The sequence below is a fragment of the Drosophila persimilis genome, unplaced genomic scaffold (genome assembly GCF_003286085.1).
Source record: "Drosophila persimilis strain 14011-0111.01,24,50 unplaced genomic scaffold, DperRS2 tig00000000-arrow-pilon, whole genome shotgun sequence".
Classification (NCBI taxonomy): domain Eukaryota; kingdom Metazoa; phylum Arthropoda; class Insecta; order Diptera; family Drosophilidae; genus Drosophila; species Drosophila persimilis.
This window is the reverse complement of record NW_020825288.1, coordinates 9970590-9995516: the sequence shown is the minus strand read 5'-3', so window position 1 is coordinate 9995516 and position 24927 is coordinate 9970590. Positions and strand designations below refer to the sequence as shown.

At 42.0% G+C, this 24927-nt stretch overlaps 1 protein-coding gene and 1 pseudogene across 1 annotated transcript; one reads left to right on the top strand and one right to left on the bottom strand.

Moving 5' to 3' along the window:
* Positions 1 to 20019: 20019 nt before the first annotated feature.
* Positions 20020 to 20424, top strand: LOC6603834 (histone H4). The gene has a single exon (XM_002028759.2). It carries the CDS (start codon positions 20050 to 20052, stop codon positions 20359 to 20361), a length of 312 nt encoding a protein of 103 aa, XP_002028795.1. The 5' UTR covers positions 20020 to 20049; the 3' UTR covers positions 20362 to 20424.
* A 487-nt stretch (positions 20425 to 20911) lies between these two features.
* On the bottom strand, positions 20912 to 21322 carry LOC6603836 (annotated as a pseudogene).
* Between the last annotated feature and the right edge of the window lie 3605 nt (positions 21323 to 24927).

Below are 24927 nucleotides of genomic sequence, written 5' to 3'. Positions count from 1 at the left end.
TAGCGACCACAGGCGTATAAATAGACGCCAGCCAAACCCAGAAGACAACTTACGTAGAAACCCGGCCCCGAGTACAGACGTTGTGCTAATCTAAGAATTTAAAAGTGTTAAAGTATTTATAATAAAGTGTCTAATTATCTAAACAATATGAAGCTTAAGTTCATTCCAAGTAGCCGAGGCACCGACACTACCCCACCCCAAGCCCACACACACCATCCGACGCACACCACTAGCGACGCACGACCAAGCTCCAAGACAGGCCAACCCCGACATCTCTCTCAAAGTTTCATCTGTTTCTACAAATTTCTTGTTGAAAAAGCACAAGCCTTAGGGCTTAATGTTCGACCAGCTATGTATTTGCGACCAGGTCTCAAATAATAGAGCTGATAGAAGATAGAAGAATAGAAGACTGGGAGTCGGCATTAACAACCCCAGCTTTAAAGTGAAAGATAAAGAAATATTTGCGATTTACCACATTTGAATAAATCGCTAACATGTTTGTTCTTGAAAAATAGTGAATTATTTAAGAATATACGCAAATCAGCAACTATCAGCAGTTAAACTTTTCATTTTTATTTCCTTGAAACATTGACAACTACAATGATAACACTCACAATGGGGCCATCTGGAGGTAACATAACTATAACTTGAAGTAAACATAAAATAGACGTTCACAAAATACACAAAAACAGTTAAGGTTAAAAACAGGTTAAAAGGACACAAAAAAGATTTAATTAATTATATTAATGTTGCAATAAGAATTTCTTTAACTAAAGACCTTCAACTACAAAATCCATTTTAAATAATTAATCTTCGAACACATTGCCAAACGTTTAATCATTTTGAAGTGTGCTTTTGTTTTGACAAAAAGCATAAAAAGCAGAGACGCGTCGCAAAAATGAACACGTGTTCGTTATTTCAATTCTATTTTTAGAAAGTCCCGTTGCAAATCCGGAAAAATCCGATTTGCCAATCTCGATTGGTTGCTCAATGATGTGTGCAACAATTTGGAGTAAATTATTGGGAAACATTTTCACCTGTAATTCGGTACGAGACCATTCGCATGTTGTTCGAAATTGCTGCAGAAAAACAGCTGTATATACATATAAAAGAGATATTAAATGCTTACCTGAACAGTAAACTCCATGAGAATGTGTACATGAGGCAGCCTCAGTATTTTGTCGACATCATCATCCAAAAAAAGTTCTAAAGTTGCGTACAGCTCTTTGTGGACTCAAGCAATCCGGGCGAGTATGGAACAAAACGCTCGACGAGGTATTGTTTACCATGGGCTTCAAGAGATTTAACAACAAGGCATGCTTGTACGTCAAGAAAGATGACCAAACATACAGCTATATTGCAGTCTACGTCGACTATTTAATTATCGCATGTCCAAAAAAAAATTACATAGCCGTAATAAAAAAGAAGATCGCATCAAACTTCAAGATGTACGATGGCGGCCCTATAAACTTTTTCCTAGGAATTGAAATTGAGCGAGACGGTGAACAGGGTTCGATTTCGTTTTGCCAGAAATCGCATATTCAAAGACTATTGGACACGTATGGCATGAGCAATTGTCGTCCAGTCAGCACACCGCTCGACCCGGGCTATCGGGTTGGCTGCATTAATGATAATTGTGTCCAGGTAAATGTAACACAATATCAGTCATTAATGGGTTCCCTTATGTATTTAGCAGTCTTGAGCCGGCCGGACATTTTGCACGCAGTAAGAAAACTGTTGCAACCAAATACTGATCCCCATGCAGAACACGAGACGGCTGCAAAAAAATTCTAAGGTATCCGGCTGCTACGAAGAATTTGGGCATCTCATATCGCAAGTGTGGTGAACCAATAAGAGGTTTCGCTGATGCAGACTGGGCCAATGACAGGCTCGATAGAAGATCTTATAGTAGGTACGCATTCTTTCTAGCAGGCAGTGCGTTTTCTTGGACTTCAACTAAGCAAAGTGTTCTCGCGTTGAGCAGCACTGAAGCTAAATACATAGCACTATCTATGGCTGATAAAGAGGCCATTTATTTACGAAGACTTCTGGTCGAGATTGGTTGGTTAACTGTTACAGAGCCTTTAACCATTTATGTCGACAACATCAGTTCGCAACATATTGCCCAAAATCCGAGGCACGACGGAAAAAACATACATAACATACATAAACATAAGCATACAAACACATATTTTTTTCGAAACATATTGCGTGTGTACTAACACATGCAAAGCTGTTTTCTCTGCGCTATCTCATGACGCTTCAGTACCCGAACGCCAGAGCCGAAGTCTCTGGTGTAACCCCTCGTGTGACGCTTTCTAGTATGAACTGGCAAGAGCCACAATCGGCCCGCCAGAATCGGCGGCTGCATCCAACATCTCTATCCTCCTCGAATTGCTCTCGAATTGTGCTTTATTCTCCGCAACCACACTTCTTGGAGCGTAATCGAACCTCCGCAACCACACTTCTTGGAGCGTAATTGAACCTCCGCAACCACATTTTGTCTGTGGTGGTGCTGTTTGAATGTCTACTGAGTTTTTCTCATCTATTGTTAATTTAATATCTGTTTGTTGGCGGTTATTACTCTCGGACTGACTGTTGTTGTTGATATATTTGTTACTTATTTTTGTTGTGCTGAGTTGTTGTGCTTTGTTTTCTATGTATTGAATCTGTGCTGGCCTCTATATATAATTTTATTTGTAATGACATGATCCTAATCATATTTCTCGTCAGATCCCGTTCTTGGTTTGTCATAGTCGCATATCTCCGGAGACGGTTGAGGACGCGTCGCTGTTCTATAATTTCGGTGACATGTCGGTTTAAGCGGAAGTTTTTGTTAGGTTTGGATGGGTCAATATATATGTTGGGTATGATTTTTGTACAATTTACTGCCTTGTCTATGGCTTTATTCATTTCTGCTATATAGTGATCAACTTCATTTAAGGTTAGATTAGAGTCATTTGGAATATGTGCTGTGTTGTTCATTATGGTCATATTCCATTTGTTAATGCCTATTTTATTGTAATTTTGAATGATTTTGCTTGCCTGCCTTACTAGTTGATGGTGGCCCAGGCGGAGCTTGAGCTCAACGCCAAAATGGTCGGACATATACATAGTCCTTGACTGTGCTTAGTCCCTCATCTAGCTCGGTTGGTAGTTCTGTTGAGCATATGAAGTAATCTATCGATGAGTGCCTGCCTGTGTTGTAGTTTCGCCTGGTAGGTTCTTTCATTGGGTATAGCATTAGGTTTGGCTGCTCATTTAACCACTCGCATAGTATTCCTCCGTTGGTGTTAATGTGTGATGGACTGTGGTCTGGAATATGCCAGCTCGGGTGCTTGGCATTGAGATCGCCAGCTATTATTATTGGGCTTGTGTGTTTATTAGTGTGGTTAGGTCCTCTTCTAATAGCCTATCATGAGGCCGTTGGTATAGGATTATGGCCACGAGTGGGTGTTGATTGCCCCTGTTGTTGCTTTTGTATGCGATTTCAATAGCCATTGCCTCTAGATGGCGCAGTGGTTTAATGTTGAGTTCCTTACTTTATGCCCCTTCTAATGCATATCGCAGCAGAGGTTCCTCGGTTATTGGGCCGATTGACTTGGAGCGAAGCTGCATTTGAAATGAATATAATATGATTTGTTGTTTGAGGCTTTTGGTGTTTTTGCCTGCTTTAATGGTTGCATACTTGCTCGTTACATTACTCATCACCTGAAGACAGGTCATGATGACTTTGCCAAAGGCCTCAACAGCGTCACTGTTGAACTCTTCGAACGACATGGTCTGTTTTTGCGTCTTGTTCTGTTTGTTGTTTCTATTGTCATTGAGTTTATTTGACATACATATATGTGTTTAGTTTCGGGTTGGTTGTTGCAACTGTGTTTCGTTTGAGTGGCTGTGTCTGCTTGAAAAGTGATTCGAATGTTTTGCTTCCCCTTATCATAGCATGGTTGGCCTTGTTGATGATTCTATTGGTTTTCAATTGTGTTGTTCCCTTCCTGTTTTTAATCTTTTCTAATATAGCTAATCGGATTGGACATATTTTAGCATTTGCGGTGTGTTGCTGTTTGCAGTTTACACATTGCACATTGTCAGACGGATCGTCTTCCTTTTTTATGAGGCATTGCCCTGGCTCATGCTCATTCATACATTTAACGCATCTGTATGCAAGTTTACAATTGCTCGCTATGTGCGAGAATCGCTGGCAGTTGTGACATTGTGTTATGGCATTTTTTTTGGGTTTTAGAATCTCTACATTGATGCGGCAGTTGAGAAGATTTTTTAGATTAAGAACTTGTTTTAGTTTTTCCGAGTCTCTGTTTATTTGAATTAGGATGAATTTATCTTTAAATATTTTCACTTCATTAAAATTGATGTTTGGAAGACTTCTTATTCTTATTCTATTCTTATTTTACTGGGTAAAGGAGGGTGGAGTGGAGGGGAGTATTTACAGTATTTACAGTTGGACGGGGGAGTGGCTTATTGACTGGTATTGAATACCAGACCGTCGGCGTGACTTAGAGATCGATGTCTTCTGTGGTGGAAGATGAGGTTTTCGTCTTCGTCATAGATAATGCCCATTTTTATTAGATGGGTTAAATGATGGGCGGTAAGGAACTCAGTGTGGTAGTTTGCGGGTATTTCCGTTTGTATCGTATTATCTCTTTCGACCAGCTTCTCCAGTATTTGGAACATGAGTCTGTCTATCCTTGTTGTTTTTGTTAATTTATAAAGTCGCTTGTTCGGTATGTAGTGGCCCGTCAATGCGTCTCTGCTTTGAGTGCCGATTGATTTGCGAAGTATTTTTCTTTCGAACCGGCGCAGCTCTTCCATCTCGATAGTCTTTATGTTCATCCACGCTACATAGCCGTACATAAGAACTGGTTGTATTAGTTTTTTGTAGGCTAGAGCGCAGATTCTGGTGATGTGACTGATGTTCCCTTGATTGGAGGATATTGGTTTGTATATGTGCTGGATCTTGTGGATCATTGCACACGCTTTCCTTCGGGCATTTGCTGTGTGTGTCTTGAAGTTCAGTTTTTCGTCGTAGACAACACCGAGGTACTTGAACTGCTTTTCGTATTTAATTGCCAGTCTATCGTAGATGAACAGACTGGGCTGGAATCTCCTCGCATTCCTGTACAGGTAGCCCAATCGTGGGCCCTTAAGGATTGAGCTGGTGCATTTGCTTGCGTTGAGTTTGAGATGCCATTTGGTGAAGTAGTGGCACAGTATGTTCAGGTACCCGTTTAGCTCTCTTTCAGCGATGGCCATTGAACCGGAAGATGCCAGTAGCAGGATATCATCGGCGTAGATTAGTGCTTTAATTTGTGTGGTTGAGCCGGTAGGGACTTGGTAATCGGGCATGTCTGCCAGGTAGATGTTGTAGAGGATGGGTGCCAGCAGTGAACCTTGTGGAACCCCTGCTTGGATCGACCTTATAAGGGACAGATCCGAGTCTTCTGGGCTGCTAACTTGAAATGAGCGGTTTGTTAAATAATTATGGACTATTTTTGTTATGTCTGGGGTGAAATTTAATTGGGTCATCTTGTAAATGAGTCCGCTGGTCCAGACTGTGTCGAAAGCCTTCTCAAAGTCCAGAGCACAGGCTATTGTAGCACGTTTGTGGGATAAATTCTCAAAGATGAAATCGTTTGCTGCGATGAACGCATGGTTGGTTGACGATTTCGCTCTGAAGCCATACTGAGTATCTTTCAACGTGCTATGTGAGTCCATGTGCTTCTGTATTTGTCGCATTATTATTTTCTCCAGCAGCAGACTTATTGCAGATAGTAGAGCAATAGGCCTGTAGGCTCGGAGGCTGTGCGGATTTAATCCGGGTTTGTGAATGGCGATGATTCTGCTGTTCTTCCATTCGGAAGGAAAGTATCCTAAGTTTAGGCAGTGGTTGAATAGTGTTGCTAAATGTTTTAGCATTGGCATATTGCAGTGTTTCATCAGAAAGTTGCTGGTGCCGTCCGGTCCCATGGTCTTCTTTGAGTTTTTTATTTTCAGTATTTCAAAGAGCTCTTCGGCGTTTGTGAATCCGCATTCATGGGACTCGGGCCAGTTACCATCTGCTGTTCTGGAAATATTGAATGTAGTTTTGTATGAGTTTAGTGTTGTGGATGTGGTTTGGGCTATTGTTTCATTGATGGCGATTGTGTGTGCCCTGAGGACAGGGTCTGAGTCGGTGATGTTTTCATTTTGGCTATGGACTCTTTCAAAGGACCACGCCAGGGCATTAATTTTGTGAAAAGTGGAAGTTATATTTTGGGAGGAGCTAAGGTTTAGGTCTATGTCTATTAGAGCTGCTTCCTCGTTGGTCAAATGTAGGTCATGAGCTAGTTGTTCTTTTGGTGGGGTGTTTGGATTGAGTGTTTGGAGTGATTTCTGGCTAATTTTACTTGGGTTAATTTTGCGTAGTTTTTGGTCTATTGTTTTCAGTTCTGCGATTTCTATGTGACAGTTTATTTGTATGTCCAATTCTTTTATAGTGTCTTTGATTTGGTTGCGTTGGTTGGGTGTAAGGGTGGATAGGCGGCGGAAAAGCATGCGTCTAAGTTTTCGTTTTTTTTTGATTAGGTTTAGGCAGTGGGTGCTAAGTCGGGTGAACGGATTGTTTGGGTTAGTCGGGTTTATGGTTATTTTTGGGATTGCCTCATCAGAGTCAAGGGCTTTGGCTATTGCATTTGTTAGAGAATGTACGTGGTTATCTATGTCAGCTGTGTTTAAGTTTTGGGTGTTTGGGATGTGTCTTAGGTTCTGTAGTATTATTGTGTTCCAGTGGATCGGGTCTATTTTCTGAAAATTGTGTAACGATTTTGGTGGGTTGTAGTTTAGTCGGTTCCGTCCTAGATTTATGTTTATGGTTATTCCAAAGTGGTCTGATGGGAAGTTTTTGAGGATTTTGCAGCCGTAGGTAAATGTTGAGTAGTCGATTGGGGTTGAGGATGATGTTAGGAAAAAATCTATTGAGGAGTCTCCTGTCTGATTGGGACGTGTGGGTTCTTGGGTTGGGTGGAGAATTAGGAATGGTTGGTCTGCCAGCCACCGCTCTAAGCTAATTCCTGACGTGTTGATGTGTTCTGGACGGTACGTGGGCCTATTCCAGGCTGGGTGTTTCGCGTTCAAATCACATCCGATTACGAGTTGCTCATGATCCTCTATTTGAGCTAGCGAGTGCATTAGAATGTCCAAGTCTGAGCTTAGTAAAGGATGCTGGGGGCGTAGGTAGAGTGAGATTGCAATTAATCCAGTTCTTAAATTGCGTCTGTTTGTATAGAAAATCTGCACTGCCACAGCCTCGATGTATTGCATTTGGTCGATTTTCACTCGTTCGTAACTGAGTCCATTTCTCACGCAGATGGTTACTGCTGTTCCAGGGCTTCTTGTGCTGTTCTGCGTGGTTTCTAAGCTTGCTACATGTTGCCTCACGAATTGGTAGTTGGTTAATCCGGCTGAGTGCGTACTTCTCAGGTTGTGCTCAGCGAGTAGCATCAGATCTGGCCTGTGTTTGTTTAGATGCTCGTTAAGTTCATTTCGCCTACGCCGTTGAACGATGCCATTGACGTTTTGGAACATGATTTTTACTGGCATTTAGTTGAGCGCGATTTGGATCAGGAAGTCCAGAATCAATTGCTGTTTTCCCTTTTTATCCGAGCTGGAGTTTGGGTATTTCTTAATTAGGGATTGCATGATGTCGAAGCAGGTAAGCAAATCTTTTCCAAATGCATCCACAGAGTCCCCGTTCAGTTGTTCAAATGAAAAACCGGCGTTTTCTTCTGCGATGTTTGCCTGTTTCTTTTCTTGGCGTGGTCTCGGGTTTTCCTTCACTTGTGTAGGTGTCGGCTTGCTTTTGGCTGCTGAGGCGTAGCTTCGTCCCTTTTCAATTCGGCTTTGTAGCTGGACAGTTGCAGCTGCAGTTGCGATGGACTTGTTTGTTTTTTTTTGGGTGTGGTTTCGCCTTTCGGTCATTTTTTTGATGTACTCAATTCGTACTGGGCAGATTTTAGCATTGGCCGTATGATTTCCAGAGCAGTTCACGCATTGGGATTTTTGTGTTGTATCTTCTTGGCCGTCTTCCTTTTTCTTTAGGGTGCATTGCCCTGGAGCATGTGTTTTTGTGCATTTGACACAGCGGAATGCCATTTTGCAGTTGCTGGCAACATGGCAGAACCGTTGGCAATTGTGACATTGCTTAATTGCGTTTGGGTGCGGCTTGAAACCCTCGATGTTAATTCGGCAGTTGAGGAGTGTTGTTACTTTAAATATTTCGTTTATTTTTTCAGTTTTCTCCACTTGAACCATCCACATCTTTTCCTTGTAAGGCTTCACTGACAGGATGTTTAGCTCAGGCACGGCCTCAACTAGTGCTGTCTTGACCTCATCAGAATCGTACACTTCAAGTGGTAGTTTCCTTAAGATCACTGTGTGTGGCTTAACTTGCTTAGGCGTGAAGCTATAGTACAACACTTTGTTTTTGTTCAACAACTCTTTGGTTAGGTTGAAATCTGCCAATGTGAAGACCTTTACATGTATCACGTTTTTGTTTAGGATGTTGAGAGTGAATTTCTTTGATGATTCCTTCAGGAGTGTTGTTAGGGCTTTGGCGTTTTGCTGGTACGTTACTATGACCGGTAGACCTTTTTCGTTATTGCCATTTTTGGTGGGTATCACCGTCTTTTTTGGTATACGAATTGGCTTAGGTGGTGCTTTGGATGTGGATGTGGGTAGTTTAGGAAATTCCTTATTTTGAACATCCTCCGGTATGGTTTGTTGGGGTTTTGTGTTGGGAATTTGTTTGCTTGCACTAGCTTTTGATTTTTTGGGTGTAGTCGGTGCACCTTCACTTTCCTTCACATCCTCAGGTTTCGTTTTTTTTGGGTTTTGGTGTTGTTTTTGGCGTCGCGTTTACGGCTTCGATATATTTTTTGTATTTAATATGCTCAGCACGTAGAAAATTGAGTTCTTCCATGATAGAATCCATCTCATCGCGGTCCATTATAACGGTATCTTGTTCCGTTTCGCAATCACTTATTAGATCACTTTCGCAATCACTGTCAGAGGTTGATAATTCAGCTCTGGACCTTTTCACGTTATCATTATCGGCTTCCATTGCCTCGTCAACGAGCCTAACATTGTCACTGGTTGCCGAATGTGCTGCCATTTTGTTTGATTTTTTCACTGTGCAGCCTCTTTTCTCCGGCTTATCACATATGTAGACGCACTCTGCTTCTAGCAGTATATTGGTTTTAGTTGCACAATGTCTGCTCACTATTTTTTTAAAAAGTTCAGTTTTTAGAGGTGCAATATATGCGACTTTCTGACTTGTTACTTGTTACACTTTGATCACGTCAATTCACTTAGTCCTTTTAGTCCTTCACTTCACTTGGCCACCTTTACCACGACCAGGCACTGTTTTCTTTATCACTGTTCACACTTGGTACGAGCCATTTTCACTATTCACTTTCAAAGTCTGAATTTGTAATAATCGATCGCGTTTTTTTTTTTTTTTTTAGCGTTTATTTATTGTCATATTTCATATTACAGGAGCACAGCTTCTGCTTAGGTATATAGTGATACATGAGTGACAAGTTCAAGCTTACTTTATCTTATGTGTGTGTAATTTTACCCTGCGCTTTAAGCTTATCCGGGTGCTAGTCTTTTGGTTACTATTGTATTAGAGATCTTATCTTTAGTTTAGGTTATGTTATAGTTAATATCTAGTGGTTTAGTGTTTTCCAGGAAAAAATGGTTAAGTTAAAAACCTGGATAAAGTTTACTTTTGATTTGGTTTAGATCTTATGGGCTAATTTATGTGCTAAGCTTATTCTATTCTTATTTTACTGGGTAAAGGAGGGTGGAGTGGAGGGGAGTATTTACAGTATTTACAGTTGGACGGGGGAGTGGCTTATTGACTGGTATTGAATACCAGACCGTCGGCGTGACTTAGAGATCGATGTCTTCTGTGGTGGAAGATGAGGTTTTCGTCTTCGTCATAGATAATGCCCATTTCCATTAGATGGGTTAAATGATGGGCGGTAAGGAACTCAGTGTGGTAGTTTGCGGGTATTTCCGTTTGTATCGTATTATCTCTTTCGACCAGCTTCTCCAGTATTTGGAACATGAGTCTGTCTATCCTTGTTGTTTTTGTTAATTTATAAAGTCGCTTGTTCGGTATGTAGTGGCCCGTCAATGCGTCTCTGCTTTGAGTGCCGATTGATTTGCGAAGTATTTTTCTTTCGAACCGGCGCAGCTCTTCCATCTCGATAGTCTTTATGTTCATCCACGCTACATAGCCGTACATAAGAACTGGTTGTATTAGTTTTTTGTAGGCTAGAGCGCAGATTCTGGTGATGTGACTGATGTTCCCTTGATTGGAGGATATTGGTTTGTATATGTGCTGGATCTTGTGGATCATTGCACACGCTTTCCTTCGGGCATTTGCTGTGTGTGTCTTGAAGTTCAGTTTTTCGTCGTAGACAACACCGAGGTACTTGAACTGCTTTTCGTATTTAATTGCCAGTCTATCGTAGATGAACAGACTGGGCTGGAATCTCCTCGCATTCCTGTACAGGTAGCCCAATCGTGGGCCCTTAAGGATTGAGCTGGTGCATTTGCTTGCGTTGAGTTTGAGATGCCATTTGGTGAAGTAGTGGCACAGTATGTTCAGGTACCCGTTTAGCTCTCTTTCAGCGATGGCCATTGAACCGGAAGATGCCAGTAGCAGGATATCATCGGCGTAGATTAGTGCTTTAATTTGTGTGGTTGAGCCGGTAGGGACTTGGTAATCGGGCATGTCTGCCAGGTAGATGTTGTAGAGGATGGGTGCCAGCAGTGAACCTTGTGGAACCCCTGCTGGGATCGACCTTATAAGGGACAGATCCGAGTCTTCTGGGCTGCTAACTTGAAATGAGCGGTTTGTTAAATAATTATGGACTATTTTTGTTATATCTGGGGTGAAATTTAATTGGGTCATCTTGTAAATGAGTCCGCTGGTCCAGACTGTGTCGAAAGCCTTCTCAAAGTCCAGAGCACAGGCTATTGTAGAACGTTTGTGGGATAAATTCTCAAAGATGAAATCGTTTGCTGCGATGAACGCATGGTTGGTTGACGATTTCGCTCTGAAGCCATACTGAGTATCTTTCAACGTGCTATGTGAGTCCATGTGCTTCTGTATTTGTCGCATTATTATTTTCTCCAGCAGCAGACTTATTGCAGATAGTAGAGCAATAGGCCTGTAGGCTCGGAGGCTGTGCGGATTTAATCCGGGTTTGTGAATGGCGATGATTCTGCTGTTCTTCCATTCGGAAGGAAAGTATCCTAAGTTTAGGCAGTGGTTGAATAGTGTTGCTAAATGTTTTAGCATTGGCATATTGCAGTGTTTCATCAGAAAGTTGCTGGTGCCGTCCGGTCCCATGGTCTTCTTTGAGTTTTTTATTTTCAGTATTTCAAAGAGCTCTTCGGCGTTTGTGAATCCGCATTCATGGGACTCGGGCCAGTTACCATCTGCTGTTCTGGAAATATTGAATGTAGTTTTGTATGAGTTTAGTGTTGTGAATGTGGTTTGGGCTATTGTTTCATTGATGGCGATTGTGTGTGCCCTGAGGACAGGGTCTGAGTCGGTGATGTTTTCATTTTGGCTATGGACTCTTTCAAAGGACCACGCCAGGGCATTAATTTTGTGAAAAGTGGAAGTTATATTTTGGGAGGAGCTAAGGTTTAGGTCTATGTCTATTAGAGCTGCTTCCTCGTTGGTCAAATGTAGGTCATGAGCTAGTTGTTCTTTTGGTGGGGTGTTTGGATTGAGTGTTTGGAGTGATTTCTGGCTAATTTTACTTGGGTTAATTTTGCGTAGTTTTTGGTCTATTGTTTTCAGTTCTGCGATTTCTATGTGACAGTTTATTTGTATGTCCAATTCTTTTATAGTGTCTTTGATTTGGTTGCGTTGGTTGGGTGTAAGGGTGGATAGGCGGCGGAAAAGCATGCGTCTAAGTTTTCGTTTTTTTTTGATTAGGTTTAGGCAGTGGGTGCTAAGTCGGGTGAACGGATTGTTTGGGTTAGTCGGGTTTATGGTTATTTTTGGGATTGCCTCATCAGAGTCAAGGGCTTTGGCTATTGCATTTGTTAGAGAATGTACGTGGTTATCTATGTCAGCTGTGTTTAAGTTTTGGGTGTTTGGGATGTGTCTTAGGTTCTGTAGTATTATTGTGTTCCAGTGGATCGGGTCTATTTTCTGAAAATTGTGTAACGATTTTGGTGGGTTGTAGTTTAGTCGGTTCCGTCCTAGATTTATGTTTATGGTTATTCCAAAGTGGTCTGATGGGAAGTTTTTGAGGATTTTGCAGCCGTAGGTAAATGTTGAGTAGTCGATTGGGGTTGAGGATGATGTTAGGAAAAAATCTATTGAGGAGTCTCCTGTCTGATTGGGACGTGTGGGTTCTTGGGTTGGGTGGAGAATTAGGAATGGTTGGTCTGCCAGCCACCGCTCTAAGCTAATTCCTGACGTGTTGATGTGTTCTGGACGGTACGTGGGCCTATTCCAGGCTGGGTGTTTCGCGTTCAAATCACATCCGATTACGAGTTGCTCATGATCCTCTATTTGAGCTAGCGAGTGCATTAGAATGTCCAAGTCTGAGCTTAGTAAAGGATGCTGGGGGCGTAGGTAGAGTGAGATTGCAATTAATCCAGTTCTTAAATTGCGTCTGTTTGTATAGAAAATCTGCACTGCCACAGCCTCGATGTATTGCATTTGGTCGATTTTCACTCGTTCGTAACTGAGTCCATTTCTCACGCAGATGGTTACTGCTGTTCCAGGGCTTCTTGTGCTGTTCTGCGTGGTTTCTAAGCTTGCTACATGTTGCCTCACGAATTGGTAGTTGGTTAATCCGGCTGAGTGCGTACTTCTCAGGTTGTGCTCAGCGAGTAGCATCAGATCTGGCCTGTGTTTGTTTAGGTGCTCGTTAAGTTCATTTCGCCTACGCCGTTGAACGATGCCATTGACGTTTTGGAACATGATTTTTACTGGCATTTTAGTTGAGCGCGATTTGGATCAAGAAGTCCAGAATCAATTGCTGTTTTTCCTTTTTATCCGAGCTGGAGTTTGGGTATTTTTTAATTAGGGATTGCATGATGTCGAAGCAGGTAAGCAAATCTTTTCCAAATGCATCCACAGAGTCCCCGTTCAGTTGTTCAAATGAAAGCCGGCGTTTTCTTCTGCGGTGTTTGCCTGTTTCTTTTCTTGGCGTGCTCTCGGGTTTTCCTTCACTTGTGTAGGTATCGGCTTGCTTTTGGCTGCTGAGGCGTAGCTTCGTCCCTTTTCAATTCGGCTTTGTGGCTGGACAGTTGCAGCTGCAGTTGCGATGGACTTGTTCGTTTTTGTTTGCGTGTGGTTTTGCCTTTCGGTCATTTTTTTGATGTACTCAATTCGTACTGGGCAGATTTTAGCATTGGCCGTATGATTTCCAGAGCAGTTCACGCATTGGGTTTTTTGTGTTGTATCTTCTTGGCCGTCTTCCTTTTTCTTTAGGGTGCATTGCCCTGGAGCATGTGTTTTTGTGCATTTGACACAGCGGAATGCCATTTTGCAGTTGCTGGCAACATGGCAGAACCGTTGGCAATTGTGACATTGCTTAATTGCGTTTGGGTGCGGCTTGAAACCCTCGATGTTAATTCGGCAGTTGAGGAGTGTTGTTACTTTAAATATTTCGTTTATTTTTTCAGTTTTCTCCACTTGAACCATCCACATCTTTTCCTTGTAAGGCTTCACTGACAGGATGTTTAGCTCAGGCACGGCCTCAACTAGTGCTGTCTTGACCTCATCAGAATCGTACACTTCAAGTGGTAGTTTCCTTAAGATCACTGTGTGTGGCTTAACTTGCTTAGGCGTGAAGCTATAGTACAACACTTTGTTTTTGTTCAACAACTCTTTGGTTAGGTTGAAATCTGCCAATGTGAAGACCTTTACATGTATCACGTTTTTGTTTAGGATGTTGAGAGTGAATTTCTTTGATGATTCCTTCAGGAGTGTTGTTAGGGCTTTGGCGTTTTGCTGGTACGTTACTATGACCGGTAGACCTTTTTCGTTATTGCCATTTTTGGTGGGTATCACCGTCTTTTTTGGTATACGAATTGGCTTAGGTGGTGCTTTGGATGTGGATGTGGGTAGTTTAGGAAATTCCTTATTTTGAACATCCTCCGGTATGGTTTGTTGGGGTTTTGTGTTGGGAATTTGTTTGCTTGCACTAGCTTTTGATTTTTTGGGTGTAGTCGGTGCACCTTCACTTTCCTTCACATCCTCAGGTTTCGTTTTTTTGGGTTTTGGTGTTGTTTTTGGCGTCGCGTTTACGGCTTCGATATATTTTTTGTATTTAATATGCTCAGCACGTAGAAAATTGAGTTCTTCCATGATAGAATCCATCTCATCGCGGTCCATTATAACGGTATCTTGTTCCGTTTCGCAATCACTTATTAGATCACTTTCGCAATCACTGTCAGAGGTTGATAATTCAGCTCTGGACCTTTTCACGTTATCATTATCGGCTTCCATTGCCTCGTCAACGAGCCTAACATTGTCACTGGTTGCCGAATGTGCTGCCATTTTGTTTGATTTTTTCACTGTGCAGCCTCTTTTCTCCGGCTTATCACATATGTAGACGCACTCTGCTTCTAGCAGTATATTGGTTTTAGTTGCACAATGTCTGCTCACTATTTTTTTAAAAAGTTCAGTTTTTAGAGGTGCAATATATGCGACTTTCTGACTTGTTACTTGTTACACTTTGATCACGTCAATTCACTTAGTCCTTTTAGTCCTTCACTTCACTTGGCCACCTTTACCACGACCAGGCACTGTTTTCTTTATCACTGTTCACACTTGGTACGAGCCATTTTCACTATTCACTTTCAAAGTCTGAATTTGTAATAATCGATCGCGTTTTTTTTTTTTTTTTTAGCGTTTATTTATTGTCATATTTCATATTACAGTAGCACAGCTTCTGCTTAGGTATATAGTGTTACATGAGTGACAAGTTCAAGCTTACTTTATCTTATGTGTGTAATTTTACTCTGCGCTTTAAGCTTATCAGGGTGCTAGTCTTTTGGTTACTATTATATTAGAGATCTTATCTTTAGTTTAGGTTATGTTATAGTTAATATCTAGTGGTTTGGTGTTTTCCAGGGAAAAAATGGTTAAGTTAAAAACCTGGATAAAGTTTACTTTTGATTTGGTTTGGTTTAGGTCTTATGGGCTAATTTACGTGCTAAGCTTATTCTATTCTTATTTTACTGGGTAAAGGTGGGTGGAGTGGAGGGGAGTATTTACAGTTGGTCGGGGAGTGGCTTATTGACTGGTATTGAATACCAGACCGTCGGCGTGACTTAGAGATCGATGTCTTCTGTGGTGGAAGATGAGGTTGTCGTCTTCGTCATAGATAATGCCCATTTCCATTAGATGGGTTAAATGATGGGCGGTAAGGAACTCAGTGGGGTAGTTTGCGGGTATTTCCGTTTGTATCGTATTGTCTCTTTCGACCAGCTTCTCCAGTATTTGGAACATGAGTCTGTCTATCCTTGTTGTTTTTGTTAATGTATAGAGTCGCTTGTTCGATATGTAGTGGCCCGTCAGTGCATCTCTGCTTTGAGTGCCGATTGACTTGCGAAGTATTTTTCTTTCGAACTGGCGCAGCTCTTCCATCTCGATAGTCTTTATGTTCATCCACGCTACATAGCCGTACATAAGAACTGGTTGTATTAGTTTTTTGTAGGCTAGAGCGCAGATTCTGGTGATGTGACTGATGTTCCCTTGATTGGAGGATATTGGCTTGTATATGTGTTGGATCTTGTGGATCATTGCACATGCTTTCCTTCGGGCATTTGCTGTGTGTATCTTGAAGTTCAGTTTTTCGTCGTAGACAACACCGAGGTACTTGAACTGCTTTTCGTATTTGATTGCCAGTCTATCGTAGATGAACAGACTGGGCTGGAATCTCCTCGCATTCCTGTACAGGTAGCCCAATCGTGGGCCCTTAAGGATTGAGCTGGTGCATTTGCTTGCGTTGAGTTTGAGATGCCATTTGGTGAAGTAGTGGCACAGTATGTTCAGGTACCCGTTTAGCTCTCTTTCAGCGATGGCCATTGAACCGGAAGATGCCAGTAGCAGGATATCATCGGCGTAGATTAGTGCTTTAATTTGTGTGGTTGAGCCGGTAGGGACTTGGTAATCGGGCATGTCTGCCAGGTAGATGTTGTAGAGGATGGGTGCCAGCAGTGAACCTTGTGGAACCCCTGCTGGGATCGACCTTATAAGGGACAGATCCGAGTCTTCTGGGCTGCTAACTTGAAATGAGCAGCTTGTTAAATAATTATGGACTATTTTTGTTATGTCTGGGGTGAAGTTTAATTGGGTCATCTTGTAAATGAGTCCGCTGGTCCAGACTGTGTCAAAAGCCTTCTCAAAGTCCAGAGCACAGGCTATTGTAGCACGTTTGTGGGATAAATTCTCAAAGATGAAATCATTTGCTGCGATGAACGCATGGTTGGTTGATGATTTCGCTCTGAAGCCATACTGAGTATCTTTCAACGTGCTATGTGAGTCCATGTGCTTCTGTATTTGTCGCATTATTATTTTCTCCAGCAGCAGACTTATTGCAGATAGTAGAGCAATAGGCCTGTAGGCTCGGAGGCTGTGCGGATTTAATCCGGGTTTGTGAATGGCGATGATTCTGCTGTTCTTCCATTCGGAAGGAAAGTATCCTAAGTTTAGGCAGTGGTTGAATAGTGTTGCTAAATGTTTTAGCATTGGCATATTGCAGTGTTTCATCAGAAAGTTGCTGGTGCCGTCCGGTCCCATGGTCTTCTTTGAGTTTTTTATTTTCAGTATTTCAAAGAGCTCTTCGGCGTTTGTGAATCCGCATTCATGGGACTCGGGCCAGTTACCATCTGCTGTTCTGGAAATATTGAATGTAGTTTTGTATGAGTTTAGTGTTGTGAATGTGGTTTGGGCTATTGTTTCATTGATGGCGATTGTGTGTGCCCTGAGGACAGGGTCTGAGTCGGTGATGTTTTCATTTTGGCTATGGACTCTTTCAAAGGACCACGCCAGGGCATTAATTTTGTGAAAAGTGGAAGTTATATTTTGGGAGGAGCTAAGGTTTAGGTCTATGTCTATTAGAGCTGTTTCCTCGTTGGTCAAATGTAGGTCATGAGCTAGTTGTTCTTTTGGTGGGGTGTTTGGATTGAGTGTTTGGAGTGATTTCTGGCTAATTTTACTTGGGTTAATTTTGCGTAGTTTTTGGTCTATTGTTTTCAGTTCTGCGATTTCTATGTGACAGTTTATTTGTATGTCCAATTCTTTTATAGTGTCTTTGATTTGGTTGCGTTGGTTGGGTGTAAGGGTGGATAGGCGGCGGAAAAGCATGCGTCTAAGTTTTCGTTTTTTTTTGATTAGGTTTAGGCAGTGGGTGCTAAGTCGGGTGAACGGATTGTTTGGGTTAGTCGGGTTTATGGTTATTTTTGGGATTGCCTCATCAGAGTCAAGGGCTTTGGCTATTGCATTTGTTAGAGTATGTACGTGGTTATCTATGTCAGCTGTGTTTAAGTTTTGGGTGTTTGGGATGTGTCTTAGGTTCTGTAGAATTATTGTGTTCCAGTGGATCGGGTCTATTTTATGAAAATTGTGTATCGATTTTGGTGGGTTGTAGTTTAGTCGGTTCCGTCCTAGATTTATGTTTATGGTTATTCCAAAGTGGTCTGATGGGAAGTCTTTGATGATTTTGCAGCCGTAGGTAAATGTTGAGTAGTCTATTGGGGTTGAGGATGATGTTAGGAAAAAATCTATTGAGGAGTCTCCTGTCTGATTGGGACGTGTGGGTTCTTGGGTTGGGTGGAGAATTAGGAATGGTTGGTCTGCCAGCCACCGCTCTAAGCTAATTCCTGACGTGTTGATGTGTTCTGGACGGTACGTGGGCCTATTCCAGGCTGGGTGTTTCGCACATCCGATTACGAATTGCTCATGATCCTCTATTTGAGCTAGCGAGTGCATTAGAATGTCCAAGTCTGAGCTTAGTAAAGGATGCTGGGGGCGTAGGTAGAGTGAGATTGCAATTAATCCAGTTCTTAAATTGCGTCTGTTTGTATAGAAAATCTGCACTGCCACAGCCTCGATGTATTGCATTTGGTCGATTTTCACTCGTTCGTAATTGAGTCCATTTCTCACGCAGATGGCTACTGCTGTTCCAGGGCTTCTTGTGCTGTTCTGCGTGGTTTCTAAGCTTGCTACATGTTGCCTCACGAATTGGTAGTTGGTTAATCCGGCTGAGTGCGTACTTCTCAGGTTGTGCTCAGCGAGTAGCATCAGATCTGGCCTGTGTTTGTTTAGATGCTCGTTAAGTTCATTTCGCCTACGCCGTTGAACGATGCCATTGACGTTTTGGAACATGATTTTTACTGGCATTTAGTTGAGCGCGATTTGGATCAGGAAGTCCAGAATCAATTGCTGTTTTCCCTTTTTATCCGAGCTGGAGTTTGGGTATTTCTTAATTAGGGATTGCATGATGTCGAAGCAGGTAAGCAAATCTTTTCCAAATGCCTCCACAGAGTCCCCGTTCAGTTGTTCAAATGAAAAACCGGCGTTTTCTTCTGCGGTGTTTGCCTGTTTCTTTTCTTGGCGTGCTCTCGTGATTTCCTTCACTTGTGTAGGTATCGGCTTGCTTTTGGCTGCTGAGGCGTAGCTTCGTCCCTTTTCAATTCGGCTTTGTAGCTGGACAGTTGCAGCTGCAGTGGCGATGGACTTGTTTGTTTTTTTTTGGGTGTGGTTTCGCCTTTCGGTCATTTTTTTGATGTACTCATGTCGTGAAGACTCAATGTGAAGACCTTTACATGTATCACGTTTTTGTTTAGGATGTTGAGAGTGAATTTCTTTGATGATTCCTTCAGGAGTGTTGTTAGGGCTTTGGCGTTTTGCTGGTACGTTACTATGACCGGTAGACCTTTTTCGTTATTGCCATTTTTGGTGGGTATCACGGTCTTTTTCGGTATACTTATTGGCTTAGCTGGTGATTTGGTTGTGGGCAGTTTAGGAAATTCCTTATTTTGCACATCCTCCGGTATGGTTTGTTGGGGTTTTGTGTTGGGAATTGGTTTGCTTGCACTAGCTTTTTTTGATTTTTTGGGTGTAGTCGGTGCACCTTCACTTTCCTTCACATCCTCAGGTTTCGTTTTTTTGGGTTTTGGTGTTGTTTTTGGCGTCGCGTTTACGGCTTCGATGTATTTTTTGTATTTAATATGCTCAGCACGTAGAAAATTGAGTTCTTCCATGATAGAATCCATCTCATCGCGGTCCATTATAACGGTATCTTGTTCCGTTTCGCAATCACTTATTAGATCACTTTCGCAATCACTGTCAGAGGTTGATAATTCAGCTCTGGACCTTTTCACGTTATCATTATCGGCTTCCATTGCCTCGTCAACGAGCCTAACATTGTCACTGGTTGCCGAATGTGCTGCCATTTTGTTTGTTTTTTTCACTGTGCAGCCTCTTTTCTCCGGCTTATCACATATGTAGACGCACTCTGCTTCTAGCAGTATATTGGTTTTAGTTGCACAATGTCTGCTCACTATTTTTAAAAGGTTCAGATTTTAGAGGTGCAATATATGCGATTTTCTGACTTGTTACACTTTGATCACGTCAATTCACTTAGTCCTTTTAGTCCTTCACTTCACTTTACTTCACTTGGCCACCTTTACCACGACCAGGCACTGTTTTCTTTATCACTGTTCACACTTGGTACGAGCCATTTTCACTATTCACTTTCAAAGTCTGAATTTGTAATAATCGATCGCGCATCCCGCAACTTACTTATATAGCATTATTCTGGTGGAGGGTTGAAACGAGAGATTTGCCGAAGCATGCTATTTCATTTCACGAGCGAGATGCACATATCATTCGGACTCACTCGTGTTTTGATGGTGTTTTGTATAAATACAAGCGATACAAAATGTGGATGGCATTCGTTCTTCGTGTCGTAAAGTGAAACAACATAGTGAAAGAAAATGACTGGTCGTGGTAAAGGTGGCAAAGGCTTGGGAAAGAGAGGCGCTAAGCGTCATCGCAAGGTTCTTCGTGATAACATCCAGGGTATCACGAAGCCCGCTATCAGCCGTTTAGCTCGTCGTGGCGGTGTAAAACGTATCTCGGGACTCATCTACGAGGAAACTCGTGGAGTGCTGAAAGTGTTTTTGGAAAACGTTATCCGTGTTGCCGTCACCTACACCGAACATGCCAAGAGGAAGACAGTCACAGCCATGGATGTTGTGTATGCTCTGAAGAGACAAGGCCGCACGCTGTACGGTTTCGGCGGTTAAGAAAATCTGTATAGTCTGCAGTTCAAAAGTAACCATAAATTAAACAATCGGTCCTTTTCAGGACCACAAAATAATCTAGAAGAGAGACATATTTTCAAAATCATGAATCGTACTTGATAATAGTGAAGTAAAAGCAGAATAATGAATGAAAAAATGAATTGATTGTCGAGTCATTGATTGCAATACGCAATTCCCATCTACTATGTACATACATATGTATGTGCGCTGCATATAGTGTTTTTCTTTCTTTCAGTCTAAAAGTTCAGCCATCTTTCCAAGATGGGAACTTTTTGATCGAAAGTATTCTCGTAGATAAACTTGGGTAGGTAGGTAAAATTTGGGTTCTTTCCTGGCAAGCAAACATTGAATTTCATCCGTTGTTCAGATGAGTCGGACGCAACTGTACTTTCTTTTAGGCCCTGTACCAAAAAAACACAAATATGTGCATTTTATTTCAACTGATAATAATGAATGATAATAAATTATGAAAATTCTCTTAATTCTTTTGTCATAGTTTGGTCGTCCTGAAAAGGACGTTTTGGTTTATATATTGTACAAGAATGTAAATTGTTTTTGCTATTGGAACATTTATGCCTTCTTCTCGGTCTTCTTGGGCAGCAGAACGGCCTGGATGTTGGGCAACACACCACCCTGAGCAATGGTGACGCCCGAGAGCAGTTTGTTCAACTCGGATGGCCAGCTGCAGATGGCGAGGGATAATTCTCGTCTTCTTGTTATCACGGGCAGCATTGCCAGCCAACTCGAGAACTTCAGCGGCCAAGTATTCCATCACGGCAGCCAGATAAACGGGAGCGCCGGCACCGACGACACGCTCGGCATAGTTGCCCTTGCGAAGTAGACGATGAATACGACCAACAGGGAACTGAAGACCAGCACGGTTCGACCGAGACTTTGCCTTTCCCTTCACTTTGCCACCTTTACCACGACCAGCCATGTTAATAGATTCCTTTTCTTTTTCACTGTTCAGACACGAATGTTGTTCAACGTTTTCGTTTTCAATAATGGTTGTTTTATTTGTCAGAGAATGATGATATACATACATACATACATATACATGTGCGTGTGAAATGGAATATATACATATACATTAGTGTAGGGATATTCCAAATCATATATATAGACTCAGTATGGGTTGACATATTAAATCCATATAGCTATTTAACATTAGAGTTTTTGTGTGTATTTGTGTGTGTTTGCGCCTTGCGATCTCTTTTGAGAATCTTATCCAGGCCGAAGTGTTTACAAATTGGTGGTATGGTTACATGATTTGCCTTGGTTGTAACAAATGGAATCTTATGATGATTAGAGAGTTGTGATACAATTGTATTGAACAACGATAGTTTATATTATAGGGGAATTATTTTATGAATATTAATGATTGATGCTCAGCATAGTTGGGCAGGCGTGCGTGTGTGATATGAACTTACAAACTAATGATGGTGGTGATGAAACAACAACGGGGGAAAAGAACAGAAAAACAATTTTTGAGGTGGGGGGTAATGTGGATGAGTAAATCTTATATATATATATATATATATATATATATAACATGAGTTTTTGGTACAAACATTGTGTGTGTTTTTGTCATTGACTAGTATTGTATCTTAGGCTATTCGGATTAAGACTATTTAGTTTTCTATGATAGAATATCAAATTATCGTCCTTGTCATAGAGAATGTGTTGCTGTTTTAGCATGTCCAAATTTTTGATTGTCAGATATTGCCGTTCGGCCGATGGCAGTATTGTGCTCTGCACAGTGCTTTCGTAAATCAACCGATTATCCTTGAGATCAAGCTGATCGTTTAGATTTTTATCAACGAATCGTTCCGTGATCTTCATGTTGATGTTTCACGGTAGCCGGTCATAGGCCGGCACGCTTTGCGTAATATCTCGCGTTCGAAGATGCGTAAACGTTCCATTTGCGTCGATGTGATATTAAACCAGGCCACATGGCCATACAACAATAATGGCTGAATCAGTTTTCTATATATGAGTGATCGTATTTTGGTGATTTTTTCATTATTATTATTATTATTGTTGTTGTTTGCCGCCGCTGGTGCCGGTGCTCTGCTATTGCTGATTAGACCAAAATATCTGCTTACTATCGCCATTTGTCGTTTGGCTTTGCTCAGCATTAGATCGAGATGTTTGTGAAAATTGAATTTATGATCGAAAACGACACCCAGATATCTGAGATCGTTTTTGATTTGAATCTGCACACTGTCATTGATCACAATCGATGGCCTGAAGTTTCGTGCATTTCTGAATAGGCCCGCTTTGGTTGGGCCCCTGATCATATAGCATTCACATTTTGGTTCGTTAATTTTCAATCGCCATTTGCGGAAATAGTAACACAATTGATCAATATACAAGTTGAGCTGTACGTTTGCAGACACCTGACGCATGCCCGATGCCAGCAATAGTATGTCATCTGAATATATGAGTGGCTGAATTTTGATTTGGTTCAGTGCATTCCTCACCGGCGGCCGATAGTCGGGAAAATCGGCCAGATACAGGTTGAATAGTATCGGTGCAAGCAGTGATCCCTGCGGTACACCGGCCGTTATATTCCGTCTCACCGACACATTGCCACTACTCTGCGGGCTATGAATGTCAAATTGGCGATTATGCAAATATGATCGGATGATGCGTGTGATATGGTGGCTAAAACGATACTTCTGGATCATCTTGTACAGTAGCCCGTTGATCCATACCGTGTCGAATGCCTTTTCTAGATACAACGCACATGCAATTGTTGGTCTTTTTCTATTTAGATTATCCGTTATGATGTTATTGGTCACTGCCAGCGCATGGCTGGTCGAGTAGTTATCACGGAAACCAAATTGATATACTTTCAGTATCCGCTGGCTCATCCCATGATCTTTGATCTGTCTGAGCAGCATCTTTTAAACAAATTACTAACCGCCGACAGCACCGAGATGGGCCGATAGGCAAGCAATTTTTCCCGTTTTATGTTCGTCTTGGGTATCGGTTTGATCTTGCTAATCTTCCACACTGCCGGATAGTATCCGATGTTGAAACAATGATTGAATATTATCGCCAAATATATCAAAACATGCATATTACATCGTCGCAGTAGAAAGTTGCTGGTGCCGTCGTGAAAACATCTATTGATGCATCGATGGCGTTGTTGTTGTTGTTGTTGATAGTGTTACGTCTTGTTGGCTCTCTACTCGGGTACAATATCAGATTGGTTTGCTTCTGCAGCCAATCAAACAATGTCCGGCCGTTTTTGTTGATGTGCTTTGGGCTAAATATTGGCCGATTCGAGCTTGGATATTTGGCATTAAGATCGCCGCCGATGATGATTGGTGCATCGTTGGCATATTTGTTTATTGCATCCATTATCGTGTTTAGATCGCTGGCCAGGAGCGGATCTTTGGGTCTCAAATAGAGGCCGACTATGATAATGGTGGTTGTTGTTGTTGTTGGTTGTATTGCTGCTGTTGCTGTTGTTGACATTGACATTGTTTTCTTTGTATTTATTTTCAGAATTAATGCTTCTAGGAAACGTAACGGGGCAAGTGGTTTTATGGTCGAGCAGTTGACATTCTTGCGCACACAGATGCCAACTGAGCCGCCACGTATACCCGATTCGTTTCGGTTTCGATTTTTGGTATCTGATGCCCATTGTGTTTGTCGTATGAGTGTCTAATGGTCGAAATATACTTGGTGTCGATCCAATAGACGATGTTCAGTGATGATTAGTATATCCGGCTGGTGCTTGTTCAGCAGTCCATTGAGTTCGGTTCGTTAATGTTGAGCGAAGTGTAGTCATTTGTTGTTGTTGTTGTTGTTGTTGTTGTTATTGTTAGTGGCAGTGGCGGTGGCGGTGGTGGTGGTGGTGGCTGCCGCAATTTGAAATGCCAATTCTAGCATAAGGCTTTGTTTTTGCTCTTTGGTATTTTGTTTGGTGTCATATTTTCGTGTGGTATCCTTGACGATTTGTATAAATTCGATAAAGCTCATACCGAATATGTTCATGGAGTCCGTGTTGAGATTGGCCATGATTGATAACAGTGATGATGATGTTGTTGTTGTTGGAGTCAATCGATTGTTTGCCGATTGCCGACTCAATGCCTGGCTAATTGTCATTGTTGCTAATGGTTCATTTTTGTTGTTGGTTCTTTTGCCATTTGGTTTCGTGACCGTTGGGTTTGTGTCCATTTTGGCATTGCCGCCTTTGAGAAGCGATGCTGTAAGGAAGCAATCCTGTGCTGGGGTACATATGTCAGTCTACTCCAGGGTCGAAATTACAGTAATATTTATAATTTGCCGGGACTCCGTGTTTCGGACCGACGATGGGGGACGGGGCAGCAGTCCCGCGGACGGGAGCGATCGTAGCGTGGGACGTGGCAGCTGGTTTCACCGAGAGCACTCCGGTTATCGCCGAATAGCGCATTCAGGACCCCACCGAACTCAGAATCAATACGGAGGTCTTTACTATGCGATAATACCGACAGGGGTCGCCGAGAGTACCTAGGCTATCGCCGGATAGCACTCACGGGACACTATCGGGCTAAA